Raw genomic sequence first — 25,768 nt, 5'->3', positions numbered from 1 at the left:
GTCTCCGTCGCCCCTGGGGTACTCTCTCAGTTAAGTAGCCACGGTCGGTGTCTCTCGCACTCTTTTCTGCCCATCTCTGGGTCTCCCAGACTCTGCCTCTGTCTCCCTCGTCCCCATCCGATCCCCAGAACGCTTGGGCCCCATTCCACCCGGGGTTCAATGGTATCTCCCCGGCTGGAGCTCATTGCGTTTTCTCAGAATCGGGGTTTTGTTCTTAAATGAACGAATCCGGATCAAAGCCCATTTAATCTGACAGTCCCAGATCGGCCGCGGTGGGGGGCCACTCAGGAGGAGCCCCTGGGAGGGTGGGGAGAGGGCGCGGCGGGAGCGCGGACACAGGGCCAGCAAGGGCCCCGCACGCACGGGAGCTGCTCCGGACACATGTGCTGCTGTCGGCTGCTCAGGGCGCTCTCATGGGGGGCCTGCAACAGGCGTCCTTGACCACCGGCGCTGCAGTGGGGCCCAGGGGCCGGGCCCGTAAGCAGGGCCCCGAGGGGCGCGCTGCCGCGGGGGCGCAGGACCCACCGCGCCCAGGTCCCCCCGCACCACCAGCGACCGTCCGGCCCTGCCATGAACCTCTCCTCCTTCCACAGGCGGACGCCGTGGGCATGGACTATTCGTACGACGAGGACCTGGACGAGCTGTGCCCCGTGTGTGGGGACAAGGTGTCCGGCTACCACTACGGGCTGCTCACATGCGAGAGCTGCAAGGTGAGCGGGCAGCTGGTCGGCAGGGGACAGGCGCGAACGGCGGCGGCGGGTGAGCCACGAGCGGGGACGCGGCGGAAAGCCCGGCTAGGAGGTGCAGGGAAGGGGAGACAGAGCCTGTCCCCCTCTTGCGCTGACTCCCCTCTCTCCCAGGGCTTCTTCAAGCGCACGGTGCAGAACAACAAGCACTACACGTGCACCGAGAGCCAGAGCTGCAAAATCGACAAGACGCAGCGCAAGCGCTGTCCCTTCTGCCGCTTCCAGAAGTGCCTGACGGTTGGGATGCGCCTGGAAGGTGCGAGTGCCGTGCCTCCTACCCCTGACCTCTGACGACGAGAGGGCAGGGGGTGGAGATGGGAGAAGGGGTGCGGGGAGGGTACCATAGGTCTTCTTGAAGTTTCTGAGGCCAGGCAGTTAGTCCTTCACGTGAAATCAGGGCCGATCCCTATGGGGGAGGGGTGAGAACCGATGCCGGTTTGGCTGAAGGGATGCGCATAGGACCATTCTGGGGTGGGGTTGGGAAGTATCCAAAAGTGAACCCCAGAAAGAGGACCCTCTCCCCAGCCCTTGGGAGCAGAGCCCCACAGAACTCCTCCCTCTGTGAGTTCTGTAACACCCCCACTGACATCCAACACCAAGCCAGAGCCAAGGTTTTCAGTGCCTTTACTGGAGTTCAAGTCCCAGTGCCGTCACTTACAGGTGGGTGACACTGGGCGAGTCCCTTAACCTCTGAGCTGCAGACTCCCCATGTGAAGTGAAAGTGAAGGTTGCTCAGTCCTGTCCGACTCTTTGTGACCCCATGGACTATATAGTTCATGGAATTCTACAGGCCAGTATACTGGAGAAAGGAAAGTAGCCTTTTCCTTCTCCAGGGGATCTTCCCAATCCAGGAATCGAACCCAGGTCTCCCGCATTGCAGGGGGATTCTTTACCACAAGGGAAGGGGCTTTTCAGTAGTACCTTCCTCCTTGAGTTAGTGAGAGAATTGTATGAAAATCTCCTAGCATGGTGCCTGAAATGTAGAAAATGCTCAACAGGTTAGCTGTTATTGTTATCCTTACTGATGTTATTATCCATCCAGCATCACTGTGCAGCCCTCACTCACCCAGACCACTCATCTCTTCGTCCGTCCATCCAGCCAGAAGGTTCACTCAGTTCATTCATTCAGCAGGTCCCTAGCCAGGCCCTAGAGAGCTGGGCAGTGGGGACCAAGTGCCCCCAGAGAACCCAGGCCCATCCTTGTCTCCCCACCCCCACCCCTAACTCTCTGTCCAGAGGGGAGGAAAAACGCTTCGGCAGGAAAGACTCACACTCTTTGAGGGTGGACAGTCATAGCCTTCCACCCTGCTGGCCCCAGCCGGGCTGTGCGCCGAGCAGGCAGCTGTTGGTTAAAGTTTTTAAACAATGTAGAAGGCCCCTGGTGGCTCTGAAAGCTGCCGGGGCCATAAGTCCTGCCACCTAGAGGAAGGGCTCCCGATGGAAGGGGGATATCCTGTCCTGCCCCCAGAGCCCAGGTCCCCAGCTCCCGGGCCAGAGGGAGTGGAGCAGGGCTGCCCACTCCCATGGCAGGAAGACTGGCCGGGTGGGCCCTGGGACACCCTCCTTGCTGAGCACTGGCCTCTCTCTCCTCTCCTCTCCCTTCTCCGGGAGATCAGGGTGGGGTCCTGTTTGAGCAGGGGCAGGGGCCACACTTCGGCTGCAGAGATACACCTGTTGGGTCCGGCTGGTGACACATTCTTGGCCAGGCAGAGGGACATCTGGTCAGCAAGGGAGGTCCCTTCCCCCAGCCCAGAGCCCCAGCCAGCCCTTAACTCAGCTTCAAATTTGAAGGCAGCAGAGGAAGCCTGAGTCATTTTGCAACAGGGGTTCAACAGAGGTAGGCAGACAGTCAAGAAGCAGCTGGACCCTGGGAACCCACCTGGGAATGAGGCTGACCAGAGCCCACTTCCCATCACCACCTCCCTGCCAGGCCCTGTGCTGGGCACTTGAGCCCATTGCTGGGCCCCTGGAAGTTCTCACCCTGGATATGATACCACTCAGTGGGATGAGAGGCCAGACATCTGGGTAAGAAGAGGATGCTGCCCATGAACCCAGAACACTTTGGGTGTTTAGTAAAGCACAAGAGATGGAAAGCCTTTGAGACAGAAGGAATATCACAGGCAGGGTTGGGGACATGCCAAGCAGAGATGCAGAGAGATAGTAAGGTGGAGAGGAAAGGAGACTGGGGCTCGTGAAGGGTAGACAATGTGGCAAGGGGACCAGGGCCTTGAATGCCAGGTTAGGGGATTGACTCTGGTGAATGGCAGGTAAAGGGCACCGGAGGAGCCATGAGAGGTGCGGAGCTGGGGAGAGGCCCAATCAGATCCGTTTGGGAAAGAGTTGTGAGTGGAGCGGTAGGGAGGGTGGCCTGTAGAGGATGAGCCTGCCCCCCTCTGCCTCTGCCCACAGCTGTGCGTGCTGACCGCATGCGAGGCGGCCGGAACAAGTTTGGGCCCATGTACAAGCGGGACCGGGCCCTGAAGCAGCAGAAGAAGGCACAAATTCGAGCCAATGGCTTCAAGCTGGAGACAGGCCCCCCAATGGGGGTGCCCCCACCGCCCCCTCCCCCACCGGACTACATGCTGCCCCATGGCCTGCATGCATCTGAGCCCAAGGGCCTGGCCTCAGGTCCACCAGCTGGGCCACTGGGCGACTTTGGGGCCCCAGCATTGCCTATGGCTGTGCCCAGCGCCCACGGGCCACTGGCTGGCTACCTCTACCCTGCCTTCCCTGGCCGTGCCATCAAGTCTGAGTACCCAGAGCCCTATGCCAGCCCCCCACAGCCCGGGCCGCCCTATGGCTACCCAGAGCCCTTCTCGGGGGGGCCTGGTGTGCCCGAGCTTATCCTCCAGCTGCTGCAGCTGGAGCCAGATGAGGACCAAGTGCGGGCACGCATCGTGGGCTGCCTGCAGGAACCGGCCAAAGGCCGCCCCGATCAGCCTGCGCCCTTCAGCCTCCTGTGCAGGATGGCCGACCAGACCTTCATCTCCATCGTGGACTGGGCACGCAGGTGCATGGTCTTCAAGGAGCTGGAGGTGAGTCCCTCCTCCCACCTGGCTGGCTGCTGGATCTGGGGTGTCTTCTCAGCTGTCTAAGTCTCAGTCTTGGACACCCCTTGGGTGGACTAGCCTACCCACTGGCTTCAGGCTGTGTCAGGGGACAGGGAGGCCACCCTGGGGAAGCGAGGAGTATTCCTGCCCCTCTCCCTCCTCCCCACTCACCCCTCCCTCTTTCCCCTTCTCTGTTTCCTGGGTATCTATCTCTCACGGCCTCTGCTTCTTTTATCTCTGCCTCTTTCTGTTGTCTCTCTCCCTGGTGTGCTATCTGTCTGTTTCCCTGTCTCCCTCTAGTCCCTTCAGTCTCTGTCTCTCTCCCAGTCTGCAGCTCTCTGGACACTTCTCTTTCTCTAGATTCTCCCAAAGGACTAGCTGAGTCCCTGGGAAGCTGTCTCTGGCTGTCCCAGCCCAGCATCAGGAAGAGAGTCCAGGCTCTCCTGTCTGCTCATTTGGAGAGGCCATCACTCCCCACTAGCCTCAGATATCATAGAAGGGGTGTTAGTATCTCAGTTTGGGGTGCTTCTCCTTCCTACCTAAGGTGAAACATCTTACTATCCTGCATCTCTCATGCATGGTGGTTGGTGTGCTTATGCTGAGTCACTCAGTCGTGTCCGACTCTTGTGACCCGTAGACTATATAGCCTTGCCAGACTCCTCTGTCCATGGGATTCTCTAGGCAAGAATACTGGAGTGGGTTGCCATTTCCTTCTCCAGGGGATCTTCCGGACCCAGAGGTTGAACCCAGGTCTCCTGCATTGCAGTCAGACTCTTTACCGACTAAGCTACGAGGGAAGCCCTATGGTGGTTGGTCCTAGGTGTAAATGTGTGTGTGTGTGCATGTACAGGGAGAGCTAGGTGCCAGGATAAGTAGGGGATGGCAGGGCCCGCCTCTCATCTTCCAGATACTTTGGCTGCAAGGTCTTCCATTCCCCTGGATTGGGATACCTGTGGCTAAAATAAGCAGGAAAGCAGCAGGAGAAACTAAGGCCAGACACGGAAGAACATCCCACTCATCCCGCCCAGTGGTTTGAAGCGCTCAAAGGCTGAGAGCTGCCCCTCTAGTGCCCTGGCTCCCTCTGACCAGGGTGTCCTGCCAACCTCAGAGGCCCCCAAGTCTGGCCAAAGCCCATCCTCCCAGGCTTAGACCAAGACACGATGGGCCTTTACTCCAGGCTTGTTGCTGTCTGCGCTCTCGGGTCTGCCCGCCTGGCTGTAAACAGCAGGGCCTGTTGCCCTCCCTGCGGGCCACTGCAGCCTTGAGCAGCATTGTCAGTGCTGACGCCACGCAGGCCTGGGCTTCCTCCAGGGGCATGTGGCCGGATGGGCCGGGGGCACTGCCTCCCGGGGCTGGGCTGGACGTGGGGTGGGGGAGGGGTGAGGTGAAGGCTGGGCACTGTGCACCCATGAGGCACTGTGGGGCCGGGGGCCTGGGTTGCTCTGGGAGTCAAGAGTTGGCAGCGATGGCTTCTGCTTCTACTGTGGAGGGCCTCTGTCGTGGCTGAGGTCTGGGGATGTGCCGTGTGTCTGCTGTGGGGTGGGACTTCTCACCCATGCCCCCTCTCGAGGCCGACCTCATGGACAGAACAAGAGGCAGGGCCTCAAACAGTCCCATCTGCCTTCTACTCATGCCTGGACGCCCTGAGTGGGGGATGAGGGTCCCAAGACCCTTGGATTGGTTGCCAGCTTTCCCTCCAAGCCTCCCATGAGCCCCCAGTGCAGAGGGGAGGAGGAATGGAGCCTTCCTGGCCCTCCAGAACCCTGGATCCAGGGGCAGGGCACTTCCTCTGGCTGCCATCCTGGTCTCTCGGGGGTTTTTCACGCAGGATGGGAAGGGCTTTTGTCCCAGCTTTGCTGAGTGTTTTTTCCTGCTTCTGGCTTCTCTGTGGTCCAAACCTTCCTGCTTCCCCTTCCCAGAGTCTCTGAATCAAGCCCAGGTTACCAACCTCTCTAAAGGAGACTTGCAGATAAGTACTAGCCCAGCCCTTAGAGGGCCTCTCATCAGCCATATGGAACTTCTTTCCCACTGGTCCAATAAGTCCTGGGCTGATGTGTTTGCAGAGCCAGAGCTAGGGAAGCTGAAAAGTGGGAGGGGAGCCAAGTGACTCTGTTCTCCCCTTTGACCTTTCATTTCTCACCTCTGGGCAGGACGCATCTTAGCAGCCAGCAGAGAGGGTGCTCTGAGAGTGGGGCCGCCCGTGGCCTGTGCATGGGGACAGTGAAATGGATGGGACCCGGAGGGCTGCAGGCCAGAGGAGGAGACAGACATGCACATAGATAACGCCAACACAGGGCACAGGGTGCCCAGGTCACTGAGAGCCAAAGAAAGGGGCCAAGGGAGCCCAGTAGGAGAGCAAATGGTTCTGTCTTAGAAAGTTAGGAGAGGTTTCTTTGATCTGCCGCTCTCCAGAAAGCAGTCTGAAAAGGTTAAGGGTGTTCCAGGAAATGGGAACAGCATCAGGTGCAGAAATGCAAAAAGGCATCACGCGTCAGGGAACCCCAGGCAGTACTTGAGGCAGGGCTGGAGAGGCAGGGAGGGCAGGAAGCAGAGCCTGAACCAGGAGTAGGTCCTTCGGTGGTGGGTGATGGACAGCCAGCCAGGGAAGGCCGGCTCCCACCACAGAGCCGGAGCTCTCCCTAGAGAGACCCACTCAGTCCCCTGTGATGCTGATGACATCTCGCTGCCCAGGGCAAGGCATGAGGTCATTGCTGAGCTGATACTGGGGGCTTCAGATGTCCTCTTGGGCTTCCCCTCCTCCATCCTCTTTCCCAGCTTTGATGTCCCTCTGTCTCTGCATGATGCTCCGTCTCATGCAATTGTGGTGTGCTAAATATGATGTGGCACAGAGATTAGAAACACAGGCTGGAAGCAAGGAGGCCTGTGTGTAGCCTCCAGATTGCCACTCATCTGCTGTGTGCCTTTGGTGACTTTACTCCTCTGGGCCTCAGTTTTCCGTATCTGTAAAAAGGGGGCAGTGGACATAATCGCCACCTCATAGGGTTGTTGGAAGGGCTTAGTGAGCAGGGACAGGTTAAAGAATTTAGCACAGGGCGCAATACACAGGAAGTGTTCAGTGAGTCGGGGCTTAGCTCCCTCCCTCACCCCCTGCTGCTGTCCCACTGAATCTAACCTTGCAGGTGGCGGACAGGCCGGGACAGGAAGAAGGAGAAAAGATATATTGTGTCCATGCTCCTCTGAGCATTCTAGGGCTCTGAGAGAAGACAGGGCCCACCTTGCCCTGTGCTTCCAAAGCAGCTTTGTACCTGCAAGGTAGCAGAAACTCACCTGTGCGCACTGCTCAGTGGGGGCAGGGCCCAGGCAGGCAGCCTCTCTGGACAGTTCCCCTGAGGGACAGCTGGGAGGATGCGAGATAGCAATCAGGGAGGTGGAGACGAGGGCCAAGAACGCCTAATGACCCATCTTGACATCAGTGCACCCTTGACGCCCTGCTCCGAGGCCCTCAATCGGCAACACATTTAACTGCTTAGATATATGGTTTCATTTAAGTGACAGTAACTCTGTCAGTCCTGGGCTGACAAATGACAGCCCGCCAACCGCTCAGCCGGGACAGCGCCACGGCCAGCCCATGGCTTGTCAGCCACTGGAGAATTACAGAGCCCGCTGGCCTTCGACCGCCAGACCGATCAGACCCCAGGGGACTCCAGAGGGGGGCCTGCTGGGAGGGAGGTCATCTCAGCACCCATAAATACCCGGTCTCTGAGGCAGGCTGCAAAGTGTCAAGGCTCCAGGAAGATTTGTGGCAGACTGGCGGGAGGGGTGGGCGGCTGGTGGGCCCAGCAGACAGGCCCGGCTGATGAGGGACCCCAGGGCTGAGACTGCGAATGTCCTGATTGCCAGGGCAAAGGTAGAGGAAGAACCTTTTGCTTAGGGAGAAGCCCACGGAAGGTGAAGACCAGCCCTCTTTGCTTAAATGAGCCTTTTCGCCACCTGCTTTCCTGTGGAGAGGACCTGGCCCTGTGGTTTTCCTTTTAATGAAAGGGGGAGTGTGTGTGCGTGTGTGTGTGTGTGCGCGCTTTCCTCTGTGTGCAGACTGTTTGGTGTTTGGTATCTTTGTGTGTCCATCTAGGCAAAGTGAGAGTGAAGCGTCTGGAAGGCGCAACTGCTTAGCTGATGGGTAGGGGAACCCAGGCGAGGGGGGCAGTGTCTCTGGAATAACTCACCTGGGAACCCTCACGACTGACACCGCTGTTTTCTGTAACCAAAAGAGGGAGGATTTATTTTTCCCATCTCTCAGAATAGGAAATCAGGGCCGGGTGTGTGGCTAAGTGGGAACCAGAAGGCACAGGGCGCCGACGCCCAGCCTCCAAGGTACATCTCTCTGCCTGCTCCCCTTCCACCCCTGAGGCGGGGCTGCCCCCACTGCCGGGGTCCGAGGTCTGGGTACAGAGTCTGCTCCCGGGGCTCGGCCAGCCGGGTCACTGTGACCCCTTCTGCTTTCTGCCCAAAGCTCAGCCAGCTTATCTCCTAATTCTCCCCCTTATCTCATGTGCTTCCATCTCCCCACCCCCTGTTCCCTTAATTCAGCCACAAGGGTGTCTGCTCCCGAGGGCCCCAGTGGGTGGGGAGGTGGGGCGGGCAGAGCCCATCCCTGCACACCCTCTGTCTCCATCTGGGTTGGCCAAAACGGCCAGTGTGACTCCCCGAGCAGGAGGTGATGGGGAACGGGGCCTGGTCGAGGTGCTTGCTGAGCCTCGCCTCCCTCCTTCAAAGGGGTGGGCAGGCGCTCCGGGGGCTGGCCACTTCCTGAGGTGAGATAAGGCCAGGTGCCCCCTGCCTGCTCAGTCTCTCCTGGCCTCTCCCATTCAGAGCTACTTCTGCCTGAGCCTGGGGTTCCCCTGGCTCGGGTGTTTTTTTTTGTTCAGACAGTTATGAGGCTCTAGGATGGACGTTCTGCTGGGAGAGGAGGGGGAGTGGTGGGTTCTTGACATGGAGGTGAGGGGAGGCAGGAGGATGGGAAGGCAGAGCAGGGTAGCGACAGACCCTTCCTCTTATTCTCAGCCGTGTGGGCTGGGAAGGGCTGGGCAGGCGAGTCCGGGAGGAACCTGTCTGTGTGTCCGGCAGCTTGCTTTGTTCTTTGTCCACTTTTCTCTCCTCCTGTCTGTCTGAGGACTGGCTCCAGGGCCACCCCCAGGAGAAGAGCAGAGCAGAGGGGAAGAGGGGCTTCTACGCCCCGCCCCACGCTGGGCTGTTGGTCAGGTCTGGGCCAGTTCCCCACAGGCCGGGGGCTGCCTGGACGCCTCTGGCCTCCAGGTTGAGGATGGTTCCTCTGGGCTGTCTGTGTATGTCTTGAGGAACACATATTTGTTCATCAAGCAAAACTGACTCCCCTCTTCTGGGGGCCCAGAGATGAGCTGGATACCAATCCTGCTGGCAGATCCCACAGGTTACCAGGGAAGACATGAAGAAGAGCCATGAATAGCACCATGAGATGTTGTAGTTGCCAAGTCGGGAGGAGGGGGAGGCTTTCTGGGGCAGTAGTGAACATGCCCTGAACTCAGGGGTGGCAAGGGTGGGGCTTCCTCCATACCTAGTGGTTAAAAGCACAAATGAACCAGAAAGAGCTGTGTGACCTGGGGTAAGTTAGTTGATCTCTCTGAGCTCAGTGTCCTTTCTCCTTGTTGTCCAATTCTTTGTGACCCCATGGACTGTAGCCCTCCAGGCTTCTCTATACATGAAATTCTCCAGGCAAGAATACTGGATTGGGTAGCCATTCCCTTCCCCCAGGGGATCTTCCCCACCCAGGTATTAAACCCGGGTCTCCCGTATTGCAGGCAGATTCTTGACCATCTGAGCCACCAGCGAATCCCCCTTTTTTCCGTAGATTGGGCATGACAGCAGCACTTACCGCAAACACTTGTGGAGCTGTAACGCCATGACTCGATGTTGTAGTTTGCACTCACTGCAGGGCATGGCCCAGGAAGGTGCCCGGGGAGTACCCGCTGGGTAGACGGTGGCTGGTCCATGAGCCACAGATGCTGAGAAGGACTGGAGTCTGCACTGTGTGGCCCCAGGAGGACACACTGCACCCAGCACCGTTCTGAACACCCACAAGGGTTCAATGTTGTCCCTGCTGTGAGCTGAGGACCGAGACTGCTGGCCGTGGCCCTGGCCTGGCTCTGTTTCTCTCTGATTCCTGGAGAGTCCCTTGCCCTCTCTGAGTGGCAGATTCTTCATCTGGAAATAGTTTAGGCTGGGGGTTCCTTGAGGGTCCTTCTGGTTCTGGCATCCCATGGGCCTGAGTCCCACTTGTCACTGTCAGGCTAGAGTGTGGCGATCGCCATGCTGGAAGACTGTCCCTGCCCTCACACTGAGTGCCCCGAGTACAGCCTAGGGACTCAGAATCGGCCCTGTGTACCCTTCTGTTCCTCCTTCCGATGTAGACCATTGCCAGCCACCTGCTCATTCCCTGGGCTGGGCTGCAGGCTTGAGCTTGAAGGTTCTGCACAAGACCCAGGGGAAGCCCTCTGACATGGCTTTTTCTTGGAGTGGTTGAGGCTGCTAGAGATGTGACCACAGGCCAAATAGGCACAAGGAAAAATTAACACTCACTGATTTTCCCTTGCATTTGAAGGAATCCTTCACAAAGCATTTTGGTGGACATTATGCGCTAACATTTACTGAGGGCTTAATATGTGCTGGACCACCTTATAATACTTTGCCCACTTTCCAGATGAGAAAACTGAGGCCCACAAAGGTGACAGAATTTGCTTAAGATCATACAGCTTGTAAGAGGCAGAGCCATGGCCTGCAGCCAGGCCCAGCCAAGTCCAGCGTGCCTCCACTGGACCCTCTTATTATTTTGCCAGACCTGTACCTTACTTTGATGAGGAAGACAGATGGGCAGACTGGACACAGAGGCTGGGCAACTTGCCCGGGTCATGTGCACCATTGAGCGTCTGAACGCAGAGCTGGCAGGAGAGGGGTGAGGGGAAGGTCCCCAGCAGGACTGGACCCTGGACCCCCATGTGCCTCTTCCCTGCAGGTGGCCGACCAGATGACACTGCTGCAGAACTGCTGGAGCGAGCTGCTGGTTTTTGACCACATCTACCGTCAGATTCAGCATGGCAAGGAGGGCAGCATCCTGCTGGTCACAGGGCAGGAGGTGACCAGACCCTACTGTGCCCCCTGCCCACCCCCCCCACCAACCATGCCCTTCCAGAATTCTGGGCCCAGAAGAGATCTCAGGCCTCTCCAGGGCTGGCCCTAGACACCGCTGAATATCAGCCCTTTCCCCAGCTTCATGGGATACCCACCAGCCCGACCTCCCTCTGACCAGCCTAGCTTTGACCTGGAGAGGAGCCAGCCTCTGGGAGCCCTGTTCTGGGGGAGCAGCTCAGAGCTGTGGGGAGGGTCTGGAAGGCTCTGGGAGGAGGTGGCGGTGGCACTGAGTAGTGAAAGAGTGAATAAGGGTTGGTCGGGCAGCGACAGGGGTGGCGGGACAGTCCCCACCTCCATACATGCAGAGGAGACGGCTGCGTAAGCCGAGCTCAGAGAGGCAGGTTAGGGCTGCGGAGCTGCCAGGGCTGCTAGGAGGAGGGTCTGGAGGGGAGGCGCCCTGTGGGGCTGAGATGAGGTACGAGATAAAGCTGGAGGGCTCGCTAGGGACCTGCAGGTTCTAAATCCTGAATGGATGGATGGGCAAAGGGGTCTGGGCCCCAAAGAGCTCAGAGTCAGAATTTGGGCACCCCAGGATGGGAGACATGGTGGGGTTAGGTTGGCTCCTGAAATCAAACAGGGGGCATCAGAAGAGTTTTAAGTGGGGAAGTTCACAGCCAGGTTGTATTTGAGGAAATGGCAGGATGGGTGGTGAAGAGGAAACGAAGGTAGCCACCCCCTGCTCAGAACACTTGGGACCTGGGAGGGCATGATTCAAAGAGGGGCTGAGACAGGGTGGAGGGAAAATGGAGGGAAGGAGAAGGAGGAAAGGGAGGCTGATGCCCAGGGTCTAACCTAAGGAGGGAGCATCACTCCTGGTGTGTGTGTGGCAGGGGGGCGTGGATTCAAGAGGGGGAGTGGGTTTCACAGGTGCTTGGAGTGGGGGTGGGGTGGAGATCGGAGACTACGGCCCTGCTCCCCACCCCCTACCTCCACCCCAAGCCCTTTGTCTTCATCCTCTGTCCTCACCTGGGTGTCTCAGGCCATCCACGGCCAGCAGAAAGCTGGCCACCTGTGAGTGCACGTGAAGTGAGTGTGAGGCAGGAGTGCTGGCCCCTGCCAACAGGTGGGTGGACGTCTCTGAGGCCATGGACTGTGTGTGTGTGCACCCTGTGGCTGTATTTTATTGTGCAGATATCTCCACACACATAAGTGGGTGGATGTTGAGATCTGCTCCTCACCATGTCAGTGAGAACGTATACATGGACATGTGGATGTATGTGTGTTACCCTGTGATGCGACCATAGGAGACTGTGTGTGTGTGTGTGTTCACGCCCTGTGAGTGTGTCCCTGCATGTGTGTGAACGTGAGCTGAGGTGTGGCCACATCCCCCGTCCAGGTGTCCACATGCGGCCCCCCGGGGCAGTCATGGGGCCGCATCCACGTGTTTCCGGGCACAGCCGCCCTGCCCCCGCCCCCACACCCACACAAGGTGGCGCTCACTGCAGATGCCACACACAGCACACAAGCTGCCTGCACCACGGGATCTGATCTGACGGCGCTCTTCGTGCATGAAGGACCCTTCAGCGCTCCCTCTGCACCCACCTGCCTGATGTCAGCTCTGCTGCGTGGGGGGGGCTTGGCTCCATGCAGGGAGCAGAGCCGCGAGGCCGGGAGGGGTCGGGGGGGGCGGGGACTTGAAGAGAGGCCTTCCCACCCGGCCCCGCCCCTAGGCGGGCGCCCCTGACCCCCAGGCTCCGACCAGCGCCTGCCCTGCACGCCGTCCCCTCGCGGCGCTTACCCTGCCCTGTGCCCGCCCAGGTGGAGCTGGCCGCGGTGGCCGCCCAGGCGGGCTCGCTGCTGCACAGCCTGGTGCTTCGGGCGCAGGAGTTGGTGCTGCAGCTGCACGCGCTGCAGCTGGATCGCCAGGAGTTCGTCTGCCTCAAGTTCCTCATTCTCTTCAGCCTCGGTGAGTGGGCTGAGCGAGGCCCGGCCTGGGGGTCAGGTGGATGACAGGTTGTGGGGTGGAGGTGGGGCTGGCGAAGAGACCCCAAGGTGCGGCGGTTCTCTGATGGGCGTCCTCGGAGAAGCCAGGCCCCCTCCCTTCGTGAATAAAGCTGTGAGGGGACCTGGTCCAGGGCCTGCTTCATCTCTGGGCCTGAGTTTCTCTGTGTGGGAGGACAGAGGGCCAGGATAGGTCGAAGACTTGCCCTTTATGGGATAAGGACCTCTCCTGAGAATTTGGTCAATTCTTGGCTGAAAGCCTTAGGGAAGTGCCCAGGCCAACCCCAGAAAATGCCCATGTTATTTCAGGAGCTTCTGACCCCTGGTTCCCATCCTGAGGTTCCCTGCTTTTCCTAATTCCCTGCTCCAGGGGTGTCTTTGAGGCCCAGACCCCTTTGCCCATTCATTCATTTTTTCATTCACTCACTCAAAAAAACAAACAAACAAACCCAAATCCTTGTCTTCAAGGGAAGACGAGACAATAAGCATAATATGATTAGTAAACTATACAAATTAGTGAAATGACTAGTAAAATGTGTCACCTGGAAGACTGTGGTAAGTGCCAAGGAGGAAAAAAAAGCCGGGCAGGGGCAGAGGGCAGCCCAGGCCACCAGTTCTCCCAGCTCCACAAGTGTCTGGTGTATGCCTCCTGTGCCCTCCTGATCCTGGCCCAGCCTGTGCCACTCACGTCTCCACCCTCCTTCTGGGTTCTCATCAGGTCAGCCTCCCTCTGTCCTCCTTCACCCAGCAAGCTATGTCCAGTGCCCTCCTTGTGCCCAGTGATGCTGTGCCCCCGCTCTCAGGCAGCTCCCTGTCTGGGAGACACCTTTGCCCAGCACTATCAGGGCTGAGACAAAGAGATGGGGAATCCGGGATGGGGAGCAAGGGATCCGCCTGGAAGGCTTCCTGGAAGGGGGACATCTGAGCAGGGCCTTGGAGGATGAGTAGGAGTTTGCTAGGGGGAATACATCTTTTAGCAGAGGTATAGATGGGATGGGAGGTTGGAACGGAGGGAAGTGAATGCCTTGTCACCTGGAGAGAGGGCAGGAAAGAGACGTTGTCTTTGTGGGAAATGACATCATAGTCACAGTCTGGCAAGTGTGTGCCTGCCCAAGAGTCGGGGCAGCTGGGGAAGCGGAGGGTAGGATAAAGGCTGGGAGTGGGGTGACTAGTGGAGTATTGACTGGGGGAAGTGCTGTGCTTAGGCTGTGGTCAGGGCCTGGGTGCCTAGGCTGGATTTCCTGACTCTGGCACAACAGGTTGGTAGCTGGAGGGGGCTTGTCTGCAAGGCTGCAGGGCTTGGTAGGAGACAGCCATGGTGGAGGCTGGGGCAGGATCTTGCCTCTAACAATGCAAGCTAGGGAAGGAAGTGAATGCATGAACAAGTCTCTCTCCATCTTTATCTCACACTGTGCCTTGTCTTTGTGGGGAGTGACCTGGGTCATGATAATGACCCTCCGGGTGGGGGCCAGAATGTTGGGGCTTTGAGGGGAGAAGACCTATGACCCAGGCTTTTCTGAGCTCCTGGGTGCACAGTGAGAGCAAGCCAGGGAGCCACAGAGGCTGCTGGCTGACAGGTTCTAGGTTAGGAGAGGAGTCTGAGCAGTCCAGCGTGAGCAGGGCTAGGCCCAAGAAGAGAAACCAACGACAGCTTGGATATTGGGGAAATCTGCCTGGAGGAGGGCCCTCTGCGCTGGGCCTTGCTGTACGAGCAGGAGTATTCTGGGAGAAACAAAACAAGCCGCAGCAAGGGCGTTCCAGACAGAAGGAATAGCTGGTGCAGAGGGATGGGGAGAATCCTGACAGCTCGGGTGTAGCTGTGGGGCAGGGAGAAGGTGAAGAGGAGCCTGGAGAGGCAGGCAGGGGCCGAGCTGTACAAGGCCTTGAAGGCCAGGCCAGTACCTTGAAGCTTCCTGGGAAGGATCTGCAGCAGGAGAATCATGATCTAGTTTGCTTTTTGGAAAGGTCCTTCTGACTGCAGCATGGGAAAAGGATGCCTGCGGCAGCCCAGAGGTTGGATGTGGGGCTGGGAGAAGCGGATACATCTGGGCAAGATGAGGGGCAAGATTTGCCCTGAGTCTGGAAGGTGGGAGAGGGCTACTCCCAGGATCCCACCCAGACAGCCAGACCGGGGTCCCCAAGGGAACTGGGAACCAAGAGAGGGGTGGCCACTTGCCCATCGCCCTTCAGCTGGCGTGCTGAGCATCACCCCGGGGCAGCGCCTCCCTGAGCTGCTCAGCTTGAACCTGTGCGATGACTGTCCCCCCACCCCGGCCGCCCCGCCCTCCCACCCTGCCCCTCCGCCCAGCGGCCCCTTCTCGCCTGCCTCCACAGAAGGGTGCCATTTGGTGTCTAAATAGCCGGCTCAGGCAGGCGCGAAGGCAGGTAAGGAGGTTTAATTAAAATTAGTGCCTCTCTCCTGGCAATCACGGTGTTTATGAAGATGGGCCTGGCTGGCATTGTTCTGCAGAGGACTTAATCGAAGCTTAATGGATTGACCTAACATTCGATTTCCTGACTTGCATTGAGGCGGCGGCAGCAGCATTCCCTTAAGCGTTTGCAATTTACCCACTGCTCGCGCCAACAAAAGGCGGCCTGAATAGCAGCCCCACTCGAGGGGCCATTGTGCGCGGGGGCGCCTGCCTGAGTCACCGCTATTGGGACAACATTCTTTATGCCTCGCTGGAATGAAAGGATTATTCAAATATTCAATTAAACCGTGAAAAGGGGGCTTTTCTGAGAACCTGGGGGCCCCCGGCTCCGCGGAGCTAGCGGGCTGCTCTCGGAGGTGGGGGTGCTATCTCCCAGCTCCCCCTCCCCACCCAACCACCCCCGGGACTGCTAAGCAGGCCCATCTCCAACCTTCAGCGGCTCAGGGCTCATAGCGGGGCAGCAGATGAGGTCCAGCTCTTGGCTGCCCTGAGACACAGAGCTGAATTTGCCCCCATTGTGCAGATGATGCGAAACTGAGGCTCAGACTGGGGAAGAGACTTGCCCCCGGTCACCCAGCTGGTGAGCTGGGATTTGAGCTCCCAACACAGGAGGGGACACCTTCAGGTTTCTGTGACTCCTGCATCTAAGGGAGGAAGGGTGTGTTGTCCAAAGGGATGTAGGCTCTGTCACATGGTCATCCCAGAGAATCTTCAGAGCAGTCCCTTTAGAGGGGGGCTAGGAGAAGGGGCATGGCTTGATCATGCTCCCCTCCAAGGGGGGAGTCCAGAAGTCTCCCTGGGGAAACCAAGGGCCCCAGGCTGGGTAGTCCTTGGACCGGACTCCTGGGTTGGATGGAACATGAGGTCATCATGTCATCTAATCCCCCAGGAACCCGTGTCCAGGCCCGACCCCGCCCCTGCTTACCCATAGTGCTTGGGAGCCAGAGAGATCTGGGTTCGAGTCCCGGCTCTGGTATCCACTGTGCGCTCCAGGCACGCTCCACTGTCCTTAACACCTGCGTGAAGGACACCCTTTCCTGCCTGCCTTCCTGTCTGTAGGGATTAACTGATGGAGGTGGGCAGGGAAGGTGCGGCGGGTGCTGGGAAAACGACTTTCCTGTCTTGCACTGTGGTGGCTGGGGCTCAATTAGTGACCGTGCATCCCTCCCCCAGCCCTGCAGTCCACCTTGGGGGGCAGTGGGGTCTCCAGCCCGCTGAGAGCTGCCAGGAGGGGTGTGTCCCTGAACGCTGTCCTTGCCTGCACCTCCCCACCCAGTGCTCCGCCCTGCTGTCCCTGTCACACTGCTGCTGGGAACAGTAAATCCTGGTAAAGCCGAGGCTCCGGTCCTCCCCAGCCCCCTCCCACTCCTGCCTCTACTGCAGCATCTTGGCCAGTCCTTCCCACACCCTCCTGTTTCCTCTGGGCCCCTTGCCTTCTGTGTGGCCTTGAGCTGGTCCCTACCCTTCTCTGGACCCCCAGCTTCCTATTGTAAATTGTCAGAAGACTAACTGGAGAATTGCTCAGCCCAGGGGATGGTAGGATTGAAGGTACATGGGGTTGGAAAGAGATTGGGAAATGGATGGGACTGGTAGGCACCTCTTGCCCCCAGGGAGGCTAGTTAGGTGGGGAGACTTCCCATGACCTTTGAGTGAGTCTGGAGAGGACCAGGCTAGGGAACAGTCATGTACAGTTGGACAGGTTGTTTAACTGAACAAGGGCGCCTAGACAGGGGAAGGTAGAGCCTGAAACCCAGCCTGCATGCCCCTCACCTGTCTTTCTGTGAGGTACGGGGGACCTTCTGTATAACTGGCACAAAGGTGCCTTATGGGCTAATGGTAATTCTGGGGAGGCCAGGAAGAACATGACCCCGGCTCACTTAGTATATGAGGGGAGGGGAATATCATGGGGGAAAGATCGGAGCGGGGGAGTGCCCAGATCCTGCCATACGCCCGAGGTCCAGCTCGGATTTCCCTAAATCCGACTTTGGACAACACAGGCCTCGACGGGCACGCTGGGGGCGGCTGGGGATCAGGGTTGCCAGGAGCATCCAGCCCTCCTGGCGCAGCGGGTGTTAAGAGGGATTAGAAGGGCCAAGGGCTGCGCATGCTGGGCTCCAGACTCCCCCGCAGCGGCAGGGCTGCGAGCAGTGGGAGCCGAGGGGAAGTGGATGGACGACTGTTTTCTGAACCACAGGCCGCCACATCCCAGACCAGACAGGGCTAGGAGTCAGGGATGCAGACAGGATCTGTGGGTTCCTGCTGATCGGTAGCCCCTAGGCAGGGCACCAGCTGAAGATGCTGCCCAGGAGCTGGGGAGGGCTCCTGTGACAGGAAACTGGCCCTCTATGGGCACCCTGGGGGCCAGGCGCCTGTGCAGCTTCCCCTGCCTCAAGGGGGGCGTGGCCCCTTTCATAGAGGACGAAGGCCTTCAGGTCAGGAGAGGCTAGGGCGTGGGCCACCAATTCTAAGCAGTGGGGCTGGGATTTCAACCACCATCCATTTCACACTGGAGATACTTGATTTTTCTCCTCACTGGGCCTCTGGGCAGGACCACACTCCTTTGTCCCTGGTCCACACAGAGCTACCCAGCCACCCACCTCTCCCTCCCATAGGCAATTGTCCCTTTATGTTTTGTCCCTGTTCTTACAGAATGTCCGTGTTTTCTGTGCGAGCACTTTTTATTGTCTTGGTTTTTGTTGTTTTTGGCTGCACTGGGCGGCATGTGGGTTCTTAGTTCCCCAACCAGGGATCGAACTCATGCCTCTGCGTTGGTAGCTCTGGGCCACCAGGGAAGTCCTTTGCAAGCATTTTAAAGTTATGTAGATGGCTTTTGGGCTTCCCCAGTGGCTCAGCAGTAAAGAATCCACCTGCCAATGCAGGAGACACAGGTTTGACTCCTGGGTCAGGAAGATCCCTTGGAAAAGGAAATGGCAACCCACTCCAGTATTCGTGCCTGGAAAATCCCACGGACAGAGGAGCCTGGCGGAATATAGTCCATGGGGTCACAAAAGAATCAGACAGGACTTAGCAACTAAGCAACAGCAGCAAAGATGGTGTTCCCGTCTAGATCTCATTCTGAATCTCCCTTTTTTGTTTTTATTCTGTTTTCTCCCCACACTCAGCCCCTGGCTTTTAAGGGTTTGTCCATTTGCTCAGTGCTGTGTCTGCTCCATCACTTCTGCCTACTGCACAGGACTCCTGGGGGTGTAGCCCCCGCCCGGCCATCCGGGCCACCTCCCCATTGCTGTAAATACTGTTGCAGTGAGCATCCAAGGCCCCCTCCCCATGGCCCCTTGAGAGAATTTCCTTCGGGTGCTGGAGCCTCTTGATGGGTCAGAAGGAGGACCAACAGTGTGCCTGCCTCTCTCTGGAACAGTGGATGGGACCCCTCCACTCACAGTTCGCCTCTCGGGATGGTGCTGATGGGAGAGTGATGATGGTGGTGGGGTGCTGATGCGGATGGTCACTCCCTGGAGATGATGGCGACAGGATGCTTTTGACCGTGGGGGATGGTGTCGGCCATGGACCTGGGGACAGGAGGAGTGGCAGTGACAGTAACCCAGGGAGCCTTGGGAAAGCGCCAGACGCTTGCTCCTCTGAGCACTTTCTGGATGCCGGCTCCCTGAACTCTCACAGCCGTCTTGTGAAGTAGATGCTACTGGTGCTCTTTTTGCCAGTGAAGAAATCGAGAGGTTCAAAGACAGACCCGAGGATGGACCGGGGGAGGTTGGCGATGGTCTCGGTGATGGCGGCGCTGGGCGCGATGACAGTGCGGCAGCGGCAGTGGCAGGTGCTTGTGGCTGGGTGGCCAGCGGTGGCCTAGTGCGTGACAACCACAGGGGTGTCAGCAGCGGTGACTGCTGCTGGTCGTGGCGTTCATCCACGGTGTCGCTGGTGATGGCGCCCCTGGTGGTGGCAGGAACGATTGAGGTTTGGTAGTTGACGGCGACAGGGACCATGTGGGTGAAAACCAGGGATGCTGGTGCCGGTGTCTGCCAACCGCGGGCATGGTGCCGTGGCGGCGATGGGGAGACTGTGGCGGAAGTGCCCACGTCTCTGGTGATCGCAGGGACGCTGGTGGGGTGAAGCCAGCGACAGTGTCAGTGATGTGACGGGACTGGTGATCGGCTCCTCCCTCTGCAGATGTGAAGTTCCTGAACAACCACAGCCTGGTGAAGGAAGCTCAGGAGAAGGCCAATGCCGCCCTGCTCGACTACACCCTGTGCCACTACCCGCACTGTGGGGACAAGTTCCAGCAGCTGCTGCTGTGCCTGGTGGAGGTGCGGGCGCTGAGCATGCAAGCCAAGGAATACCTGTACCACAAACACCTGGGCAACGAGATGCCCCGAAACAACCTGCTCATCGAGATGCTGCAGGCCAAGCAGACTTGAACACGGGCCAGTGCGGGGGAGGGGGGCCGGGCCGGGGCCAGGGGGCGGGTCGCAGCACCCTTGTGGCCTCCAGGTGGTTTATTTTTATTACGCTGACCCAGGACCCCACCACGTAGGCCGCTGCCCCTCAGCTCTTGGAAGCCCCGTGTTTGGGAAGGTGGGCGAGGGTGAGCAGGGCCTGGCTGAGGGCAGGTGGTCCCCACTCACTGCTGGCACTTGCCTGCTACTCAGAGTGCCCCAAGGACGTGGCTGCTAGCCACTCCTTCCCTCCCCCTGCTCCCAGCTGTCTGTCCTGGAGTCTGGATCCCAGGCCCAGGGAGGAGGTTCGTATTCCCTGGTGGGCCTCAACGTCCCTTGAGTCAGAGGTCATCCCTTCGTCCTCTCCTGGGAGCAGAGGCAGAGAGAGGTCAAGTGGACATCAGCAGGCGGGAGAGGAGAGGGTCTCCAGACCCCCTCCTGGAGACCAGGAGGGAAGCCCTCTGTTTTGTAAACTAAGGATAACAGAGTTTGCAAACTTAGGCAAGGGGACTGTTGGGCCCTGGAGGACACTGGGAGACTGGTTAGGACAAAAAGACCTCCTCCCTAAACCCTCTGCCCCATCTGACGTCTGCAGGGGAGAACTTTGACACGTTGTTATCTGAAAAGTATTTTGCTACAATCATCTTTCTAACCCTCTCCCGCCAGAGGAGAAGTTTGGTTTGGCACAATCGGCATTCTAGCCCTGTTCACAGTTGACCCTCCTGGCTGATATTTATCTGCAAGGCTGTAGTCAAGAAGTTTGTTTTGTTTTGTTATTTGATTTTAATTTAGATGCTCCTTGAAAGGTATGTATGTGGAGGGGCAGGGGACAGATCTGAGGTCTGAGACTGGGGGTACTAGCACCAAGGACAGCCCGTGGTTTCTCTCCAGACACCCTCATACCGAGTACCCAGGGGTGGTGCTGGGTCATTATTCCTGAGCCCCCACTCCAATCCAGAGAAGAGCCTGTCCCTCTACCCCACTAGGTGGACAGCAACATGGCCTGTGGGGAGCTCAGAGTCTCTGTGAGTGGGAATCGGGGTGATCTTGGGGGGAGAGTGTAAGGGGCTTCAGGTCAGGGACATTGCTGATGAACCGTCTTTCACTGGCCCCATCCCATCGGGTTCCTTGCTGCACACCTTTGAAGCTGCACCTCGACTCCTCTCCTACATCCCGAAAGACCCTCTGCAGGACCAGGCACCAGGGAGCGGCCCCGGTGTCCTCCGTCTCCAGGCCGGGCGTCCGCGGTCTGCCCCGCTTTCACGATGCTGTCGCAGCTTGTGCTGAGCTTGCCCAGTTGCAGATTGCTGGGCATCCCTGCCCCCGCCTTCCAGCACCCTGTCTCAGTCGCCGCCCCTCTCTTCTGAAACACGTGCCCCTGGCCAGGCTGGCGATGCCCCAGCCCCCAAATGAGAAGTGCCCTTAAGAACCCCCCAACCCTCGCAGCCCTGGAATAAATTTTGCAATTAGTTTCCAGCTACTTTTGCCTATTTACATCCTGGGGCCAAAGCAGAGCCTCCCAAATAGGCTTGGGTTATCTAGGGCAGGGCCATGCTCCAAATGGGATGAAGGCGATACCCAGGTAACCTTTGGTTCAAAACCTGGGGGAGGCAAGATGGGGTTTGGGGGCTGGGGAGGGGGATACCAGGCACTACTGGGGCCCCACCTCATCCCTGGGTCCCTGCTAACCCTGGGAGGCCTGGAAGAGGCTTGGGCTTCCCAGAGCCTCAGCCTAAGTTGCACCCTGGTTGCATCTCAGCTGCCACCCTGGGCAGGAGGGAACAGTCGTTGAGTGAGCGTCTGCTGTGTGCCACCCGTCATTTCACTGTTCCTCCAGGAGCCCCGTGAGGCAGGGGTTATAATCCAGAAGAGGGCAAGGGACTTTAGGCGGCCACCTGCTGGGGCCCACCTGCCTTCAGGGCGCTGGCCGTTTCTTCTCTGTCTGCCATCGGCGGCCCACAGGCCCTGGGCCTGGCCCCCTCACTGATTCCCCGATTCCCCCCAACCCAAGCCACCTGGTGGCAGCAGTGAGCAAGGCCCCCCTCTGAGGACTGCTTCCTCCGGTCTGCTCCAAGTGCCCTTCCAGGACTTCACCTGCCTTGTCCATTGGTCCGGCCCATCCGCTCTTCGCAGTCACTTTGGTAGGTGGCAACCCCAGATTACAGACGAGGAAACTAAGATGAGTTGTCCTCTCCAGGGTCACACACTGAGAAAGCCAACCACAGACGCAAGCTTCCATCCTTGACCCACCTTGACCAACCTAATTGACTCCCAGAGTCACTCCTGCTCCACCCGTGCCTCTGGGCAGATTAGGAAAAAGCACTTCTTTTAGGGCGAGGCAGCCTGAGGCAGACACCTTGGCAGTAGCACCTTCAGATACCCTGGTTCCTGCCCCTGGGGAATGTTTAGTCTTGTAGGGGAGAGTGTCTTAATCAGATCGTAACCTGATGTGATACATCGTGTAACTGCACAAGATAACAAAATGGTTGATTCTGCTCCTGGGGGGACAGGAAGTCTTCACAGGAGAGGTGTCCTCCAAACTGAGTTTTGAAGGATGTCCAGGGGTTTGCCAGCTCGACAGGAGTTGGGGGCAGTCCAGGCAGAGGGAACAGTGTGAACATAAGGCTGGAGGGGTGTCAACCAGCAGTGTGTGGGGACCTAAGTGAAGTGGGTAGCCTTTCTCTCCTCCAGGGGATCTTCCCAACCCAGGGATCGAACCCAGGTCTCCCGCACTGCAGGCAGATTCTTAAACAGCTGACCCATAAGAGAAGCCCAAGAGTACTGGGGTGGGTAGCCTATCCCTTCTCCAGTAGATCTTCCCAACCCAGGAATCAAACCAGGGTCTCCTGCATGGCAGGCGGATTCCTTACCAACTAATCTATGAGGGAAGCCCTTGGAGACCTAAGGTTATTTTGGCTAAAGAGCAAAGACAATGTGTTGGGGGGAGGAAGTGGAGCAGGGGTTGCGGAGACTGGAAAGGACGCCTTGGTTCCCAGCCCTGACCGCCCCCATCCTCCCACCCCCACCCATATGATTAGAGTGTGGGGAGGCAGAGGCGCTCCGGAGAGGAGTGAAGTCAGGATATTGCAAATACAGGCAGTAGGGGCTACCAGGTGCCCGGTCCAGTTCAGCACCACCCTCTTGCTGCCTCTCCAGGGTCTGGCCCCTTCACTCCTTTCTCACATTAGTGGGCAGCAGGCTCTGCCTAACAGGCCAGGCTGAGTGCCCTGGTGGTGAACCTCAGCAGTGATGCCCGGCCCGCCACTCCTCCTGGGGTCCTGCTGGATCCTCCCTGGGCAGGCAGGAACTACACTCCTCCCCACCGAGGCTGCTGTCTTCTCTCTCTGCCTGGGACCTTCGGGACCTTAGACATCGCCGCCCCTGGGCTGCAGGGTCTGTGTGCCCACGCTCTCCGTCACATCCTTCTTTGGCAATGGCCAACTTTTCCTGAGTGCCTTGCATGCTGGGCACTGGGACTAACGCACAGGATGGCTCCATGTCCCTGCAGAGTGGGTCTGATGTCCCCCATTCTGCAGATGATGGACTAGGCTTCCAGGAATTCAAACCCCAGCCCCAGAATGAAATACCCAGACCCCTGTGTTGTGTGGTGGGTTAACTATACCCTGAATAGATTTTTATCTCAGACTCAATGCAGGCAGGGCCCAGGATGAAAGTGACCCTGAGGTCACAGAGGGAACTGGGAGCAGCTTGTACCTTGCTGGGTCTCGGGCTTCTTCTCATGCAGCCCTAACCCACCTCCACTCACCTGCATCGGGAATGGCTGCCTCCCCGCTTCCACCCAGCGGATGCTCTGATGCCCCTCAGCTGCGCCATGGCCTCTGGCCCAAGAAGTGCTGGAGTCAAGCTGAGATCAGCAGGATGCTGTTCACAGCCTTGCACCCCAAGACCAGACCCTGGGCCTCTCCTTCACCTAGCCCCTACCTTGGGGCCCACCCAGGTGCCAAGCCCTCACCATTCCTGCTCACCTTCGCTCTGAAACTGGCTCCGCCCACGAGGAGACCAGGCCTCAGAGAAGCATCTTGCCCGAGGCCACAGAATCAGTGATGCCAAGACCTAGTCCCATAGCCAGATTCCCAGTTGGGGGTCCTCTCGCAGCCCTGACACATCTGACCTGAAGCCACCCCACCTGCCGTGGTGCCTCCTCTGAGCAGGCTGCCTGGATGGCTCCTACTCACAACGACTGCCACCCCTCACCTCTATGTCACCCAGCCTAGGAGACCGAGGTATGAGTCATGGAGATCTTCCCTGACCGTCAGAGTTCTTCTCTGTACAATAGGGGTGATGGTGGTCTCAGGGCTGAGGTAAGGACCTGTAACTCTGAGGTGGTTTGAGGCTCAGCACCAGCCAGGTACACAGTAGGTGCTAATTACTGTTGGCCACACCTACCCTGATGGTGAAATTGGGTCCATCTTGAGTTGCAAAATCAAAGAGTAGCTTGTTCCTCCCTCCTCCCAGGGAGCCTGGCGTCTCATCTGCCTCCCCAGGCCAGGGTGACCCCAAAGAAGGAAAGGTCACTACAGTACCGTTTATTACCAGAGACACCAGGGGGCTGTCAGAACTTCGCGGCAGGAGGGGCGGGGTAGAGGGGAGGGGCGGTCACGGACAGAAAGCTGGGGACAGAGCCGTGGGACCTGGCGGGGTACGCGGGAGCTCCGGGGCCAAGGTTCCCCTGGCAGGAGGGAGAGGCTGAGGCCCTGGGAGAGGGTGGTGGTCCACACGCAGGTCGGCAGGGGGCTTTCAGAGGTCCCCAAGAGGAGCTTGCAGGAAAATCCCCATGCACTGTCTCTAGAAACCTGGGAGGCAAGTGTACCCTGTGGGTTGGGCTGGCAGAGAACCAAGATGGGGGCCCCACCCTTCCAAGATGGGGAGAGGGCTGGGAACTGAGGCTGGGGGAGACTTTGGGTGGGATTCTGGCCTGGGTGACCCTGGCAGTCTCTCCCAGCCTCTCTCCGAGCCTCAGTTTCTCCCTTCGGAGAACACCTGCAATGCCGGGGTGTGGGCTGTGTGTGTGGCGGGGGTCAGCAGGCGCTTTCGGGAGGGGCGGGAGCAGGCCTGGGAGGGATACCCAGCAGGCAGCCTTCACTTCCCTGCACTTCTTGCTCGGGCCACCTGAGTGGGTCGCGTGGTGGGGTGGGGGGCCCTAGGGCATCTGGAGGGCGGAGCGGGATGGGGGTCCCTCCGAGGCCGAGGTGGAAGCGGCTCCGTTGCTACGAGGGGCCTTAGCAACGCACCCATTCAGCGGAGACAAAGGCGCTGTCACTTGAGCGCAGAGGCGCCTCTGCCGCTCTCTTGTTCCCACAGACGCTGCGCCTGCGGGGGCGGGTGCTGGGGGGCTGGGAGCCGAGGTGTGTAGCGGGGTGATGGGTGGGGAGGCTGGGGTGGGGGGTGCCTTTCTGCCTGCTCGGCACGCCCCCCCATCTGCAGGACGCCTGCGCCCTCCCGGCAGGCCTGCAGGGGGCGCCTCCAGCCCATTTTGCAGAAGGGGAAGCTGAGACACGGAAGGACTGGGACATCCGCCTGGACGCAGGTCGGCTGGGAGTTTGGGGTCATACAGACCCAGGCTAAGATGTGCCTAGGCTTACCCCCACGTGACTCCTGCGGCCTCAGTGTCCTCATCTGTGGGGGTGGGGGCCCGACCCCTGGCTCCTCAAGGGCTCCTCTCTGTGCCTCAGCGTTCTGAGCGGCACAATGGGAGGGTGACCACACCCCTGTTTTCCCCAGTCACCTCATGAAAGGAGCCACCAGATGCCCAGGTTTAGCACAGAGCTCAGCCCCACTGAGAGCTCCATAGACCTGCCTCTGGACCTGGCTGGAAAGAACCCCGAGCTTTCGGAGGCTGAGCAGTGCTGAGTCGGCCCCTCAGAGGCTTGTCTCTGGTTCAAGACTGTGGGAGGCCAGGGACCACGGTCCCCGAGGGCTTCCCTTGGGCCAGGATGAGTGCTCCTTGAGCAGGTGGCCCCGGCCCTGCCCTGCTACCCACAGGCCCC

The 25,768-nt window shown here is 58.8% G+C and overlaps 2 protein-coding genes across 2 annotated transcripts in view; both read left to right on the top strand.

The window, feature by feature from the left end:
• The first annotated feature begins 596 nt into the window (after positions 1 to 596).
• NR5A1 (nuclear receptor subfamily 5 group A member 1) lies at positions 597 to 19,742 on the top strand. Its single transcript, XM_055541101.1, has 6 exons — positions 597 to 710; positions 861 to 1,002; positions 3,156 to 3,781; positions 10,803 to 10,922; positions 12,737 to 12,884; positions 19,495 to 19,742. Exons 1-6 carry the CDS (start codon positions 609 to 611, stop codon positions 19,740 to 19,742), a joined length of 1,386 nt encoding a protein of 461 aa, XP_055397076.1. The 5' UTR covers positions 597 to 608.
• Positions 16,906 to 25,768, top strand: part of PSMB7 (proteasome 20S subunit beta 7) — a 116,695-nt gene continuing 107,832 nt past the window's right edge. The window contains exon 1 of the mRNA XM_055541107.1: positions 16,906 to 16,909. The gene's annotated coding sequence lies outside the window, so the exon portion shown is untranslated. The remainder of the gene's footprint in view (positions 16,910 to 25,768) is intronic.

Source organism: Bubalus kerabau, chromosome 11, assembly GCF_029407905.1.
Source record: "Bubalus kerabau isolate K-KA32 ecotype Philippines breed swamp buffalo chromosome 11, PCC_UOA_SB_1v2, whole genome shotgun sequence".
NCBI classification, from domain to species: Eukaryota; Metazoa; Chordata; class Mammalia; order Artiodactyla; family Bovidae; genus Bubalus; species Bubalus kerabau.
This window is presented reverse-complemented; position numbering and strand designations above follow the sequence as displayed.

What these genes read in the sequence shown, in the direction of transcription:
- NR5A1 (XM_055541101.1), top strand. Translation starts at nt 609, where the DNA reads ATGGACTATTCGTACGACGAGGACCTGGACGAGCTGTGCCCCGTGTGT. An exon ending in GGTTGGGATGCGCCTGGAAG is followed by an intron (nt 1,003 to 3,155) that starts GTGCGAGTGCCG and finishes CTCTGCCCACAG; the next exon opens with CTGTGCGTGCTGACCGCATG. An exon ending in TGGTCTTCAAGGAGCTGGAG is followed by an intron (nt 3,782 to 10,802) that starts GTGAGTCCCTCC and finishes TCTTCCCTGCAG; the next exon opens with GTGGCCGACCAGATGACACT.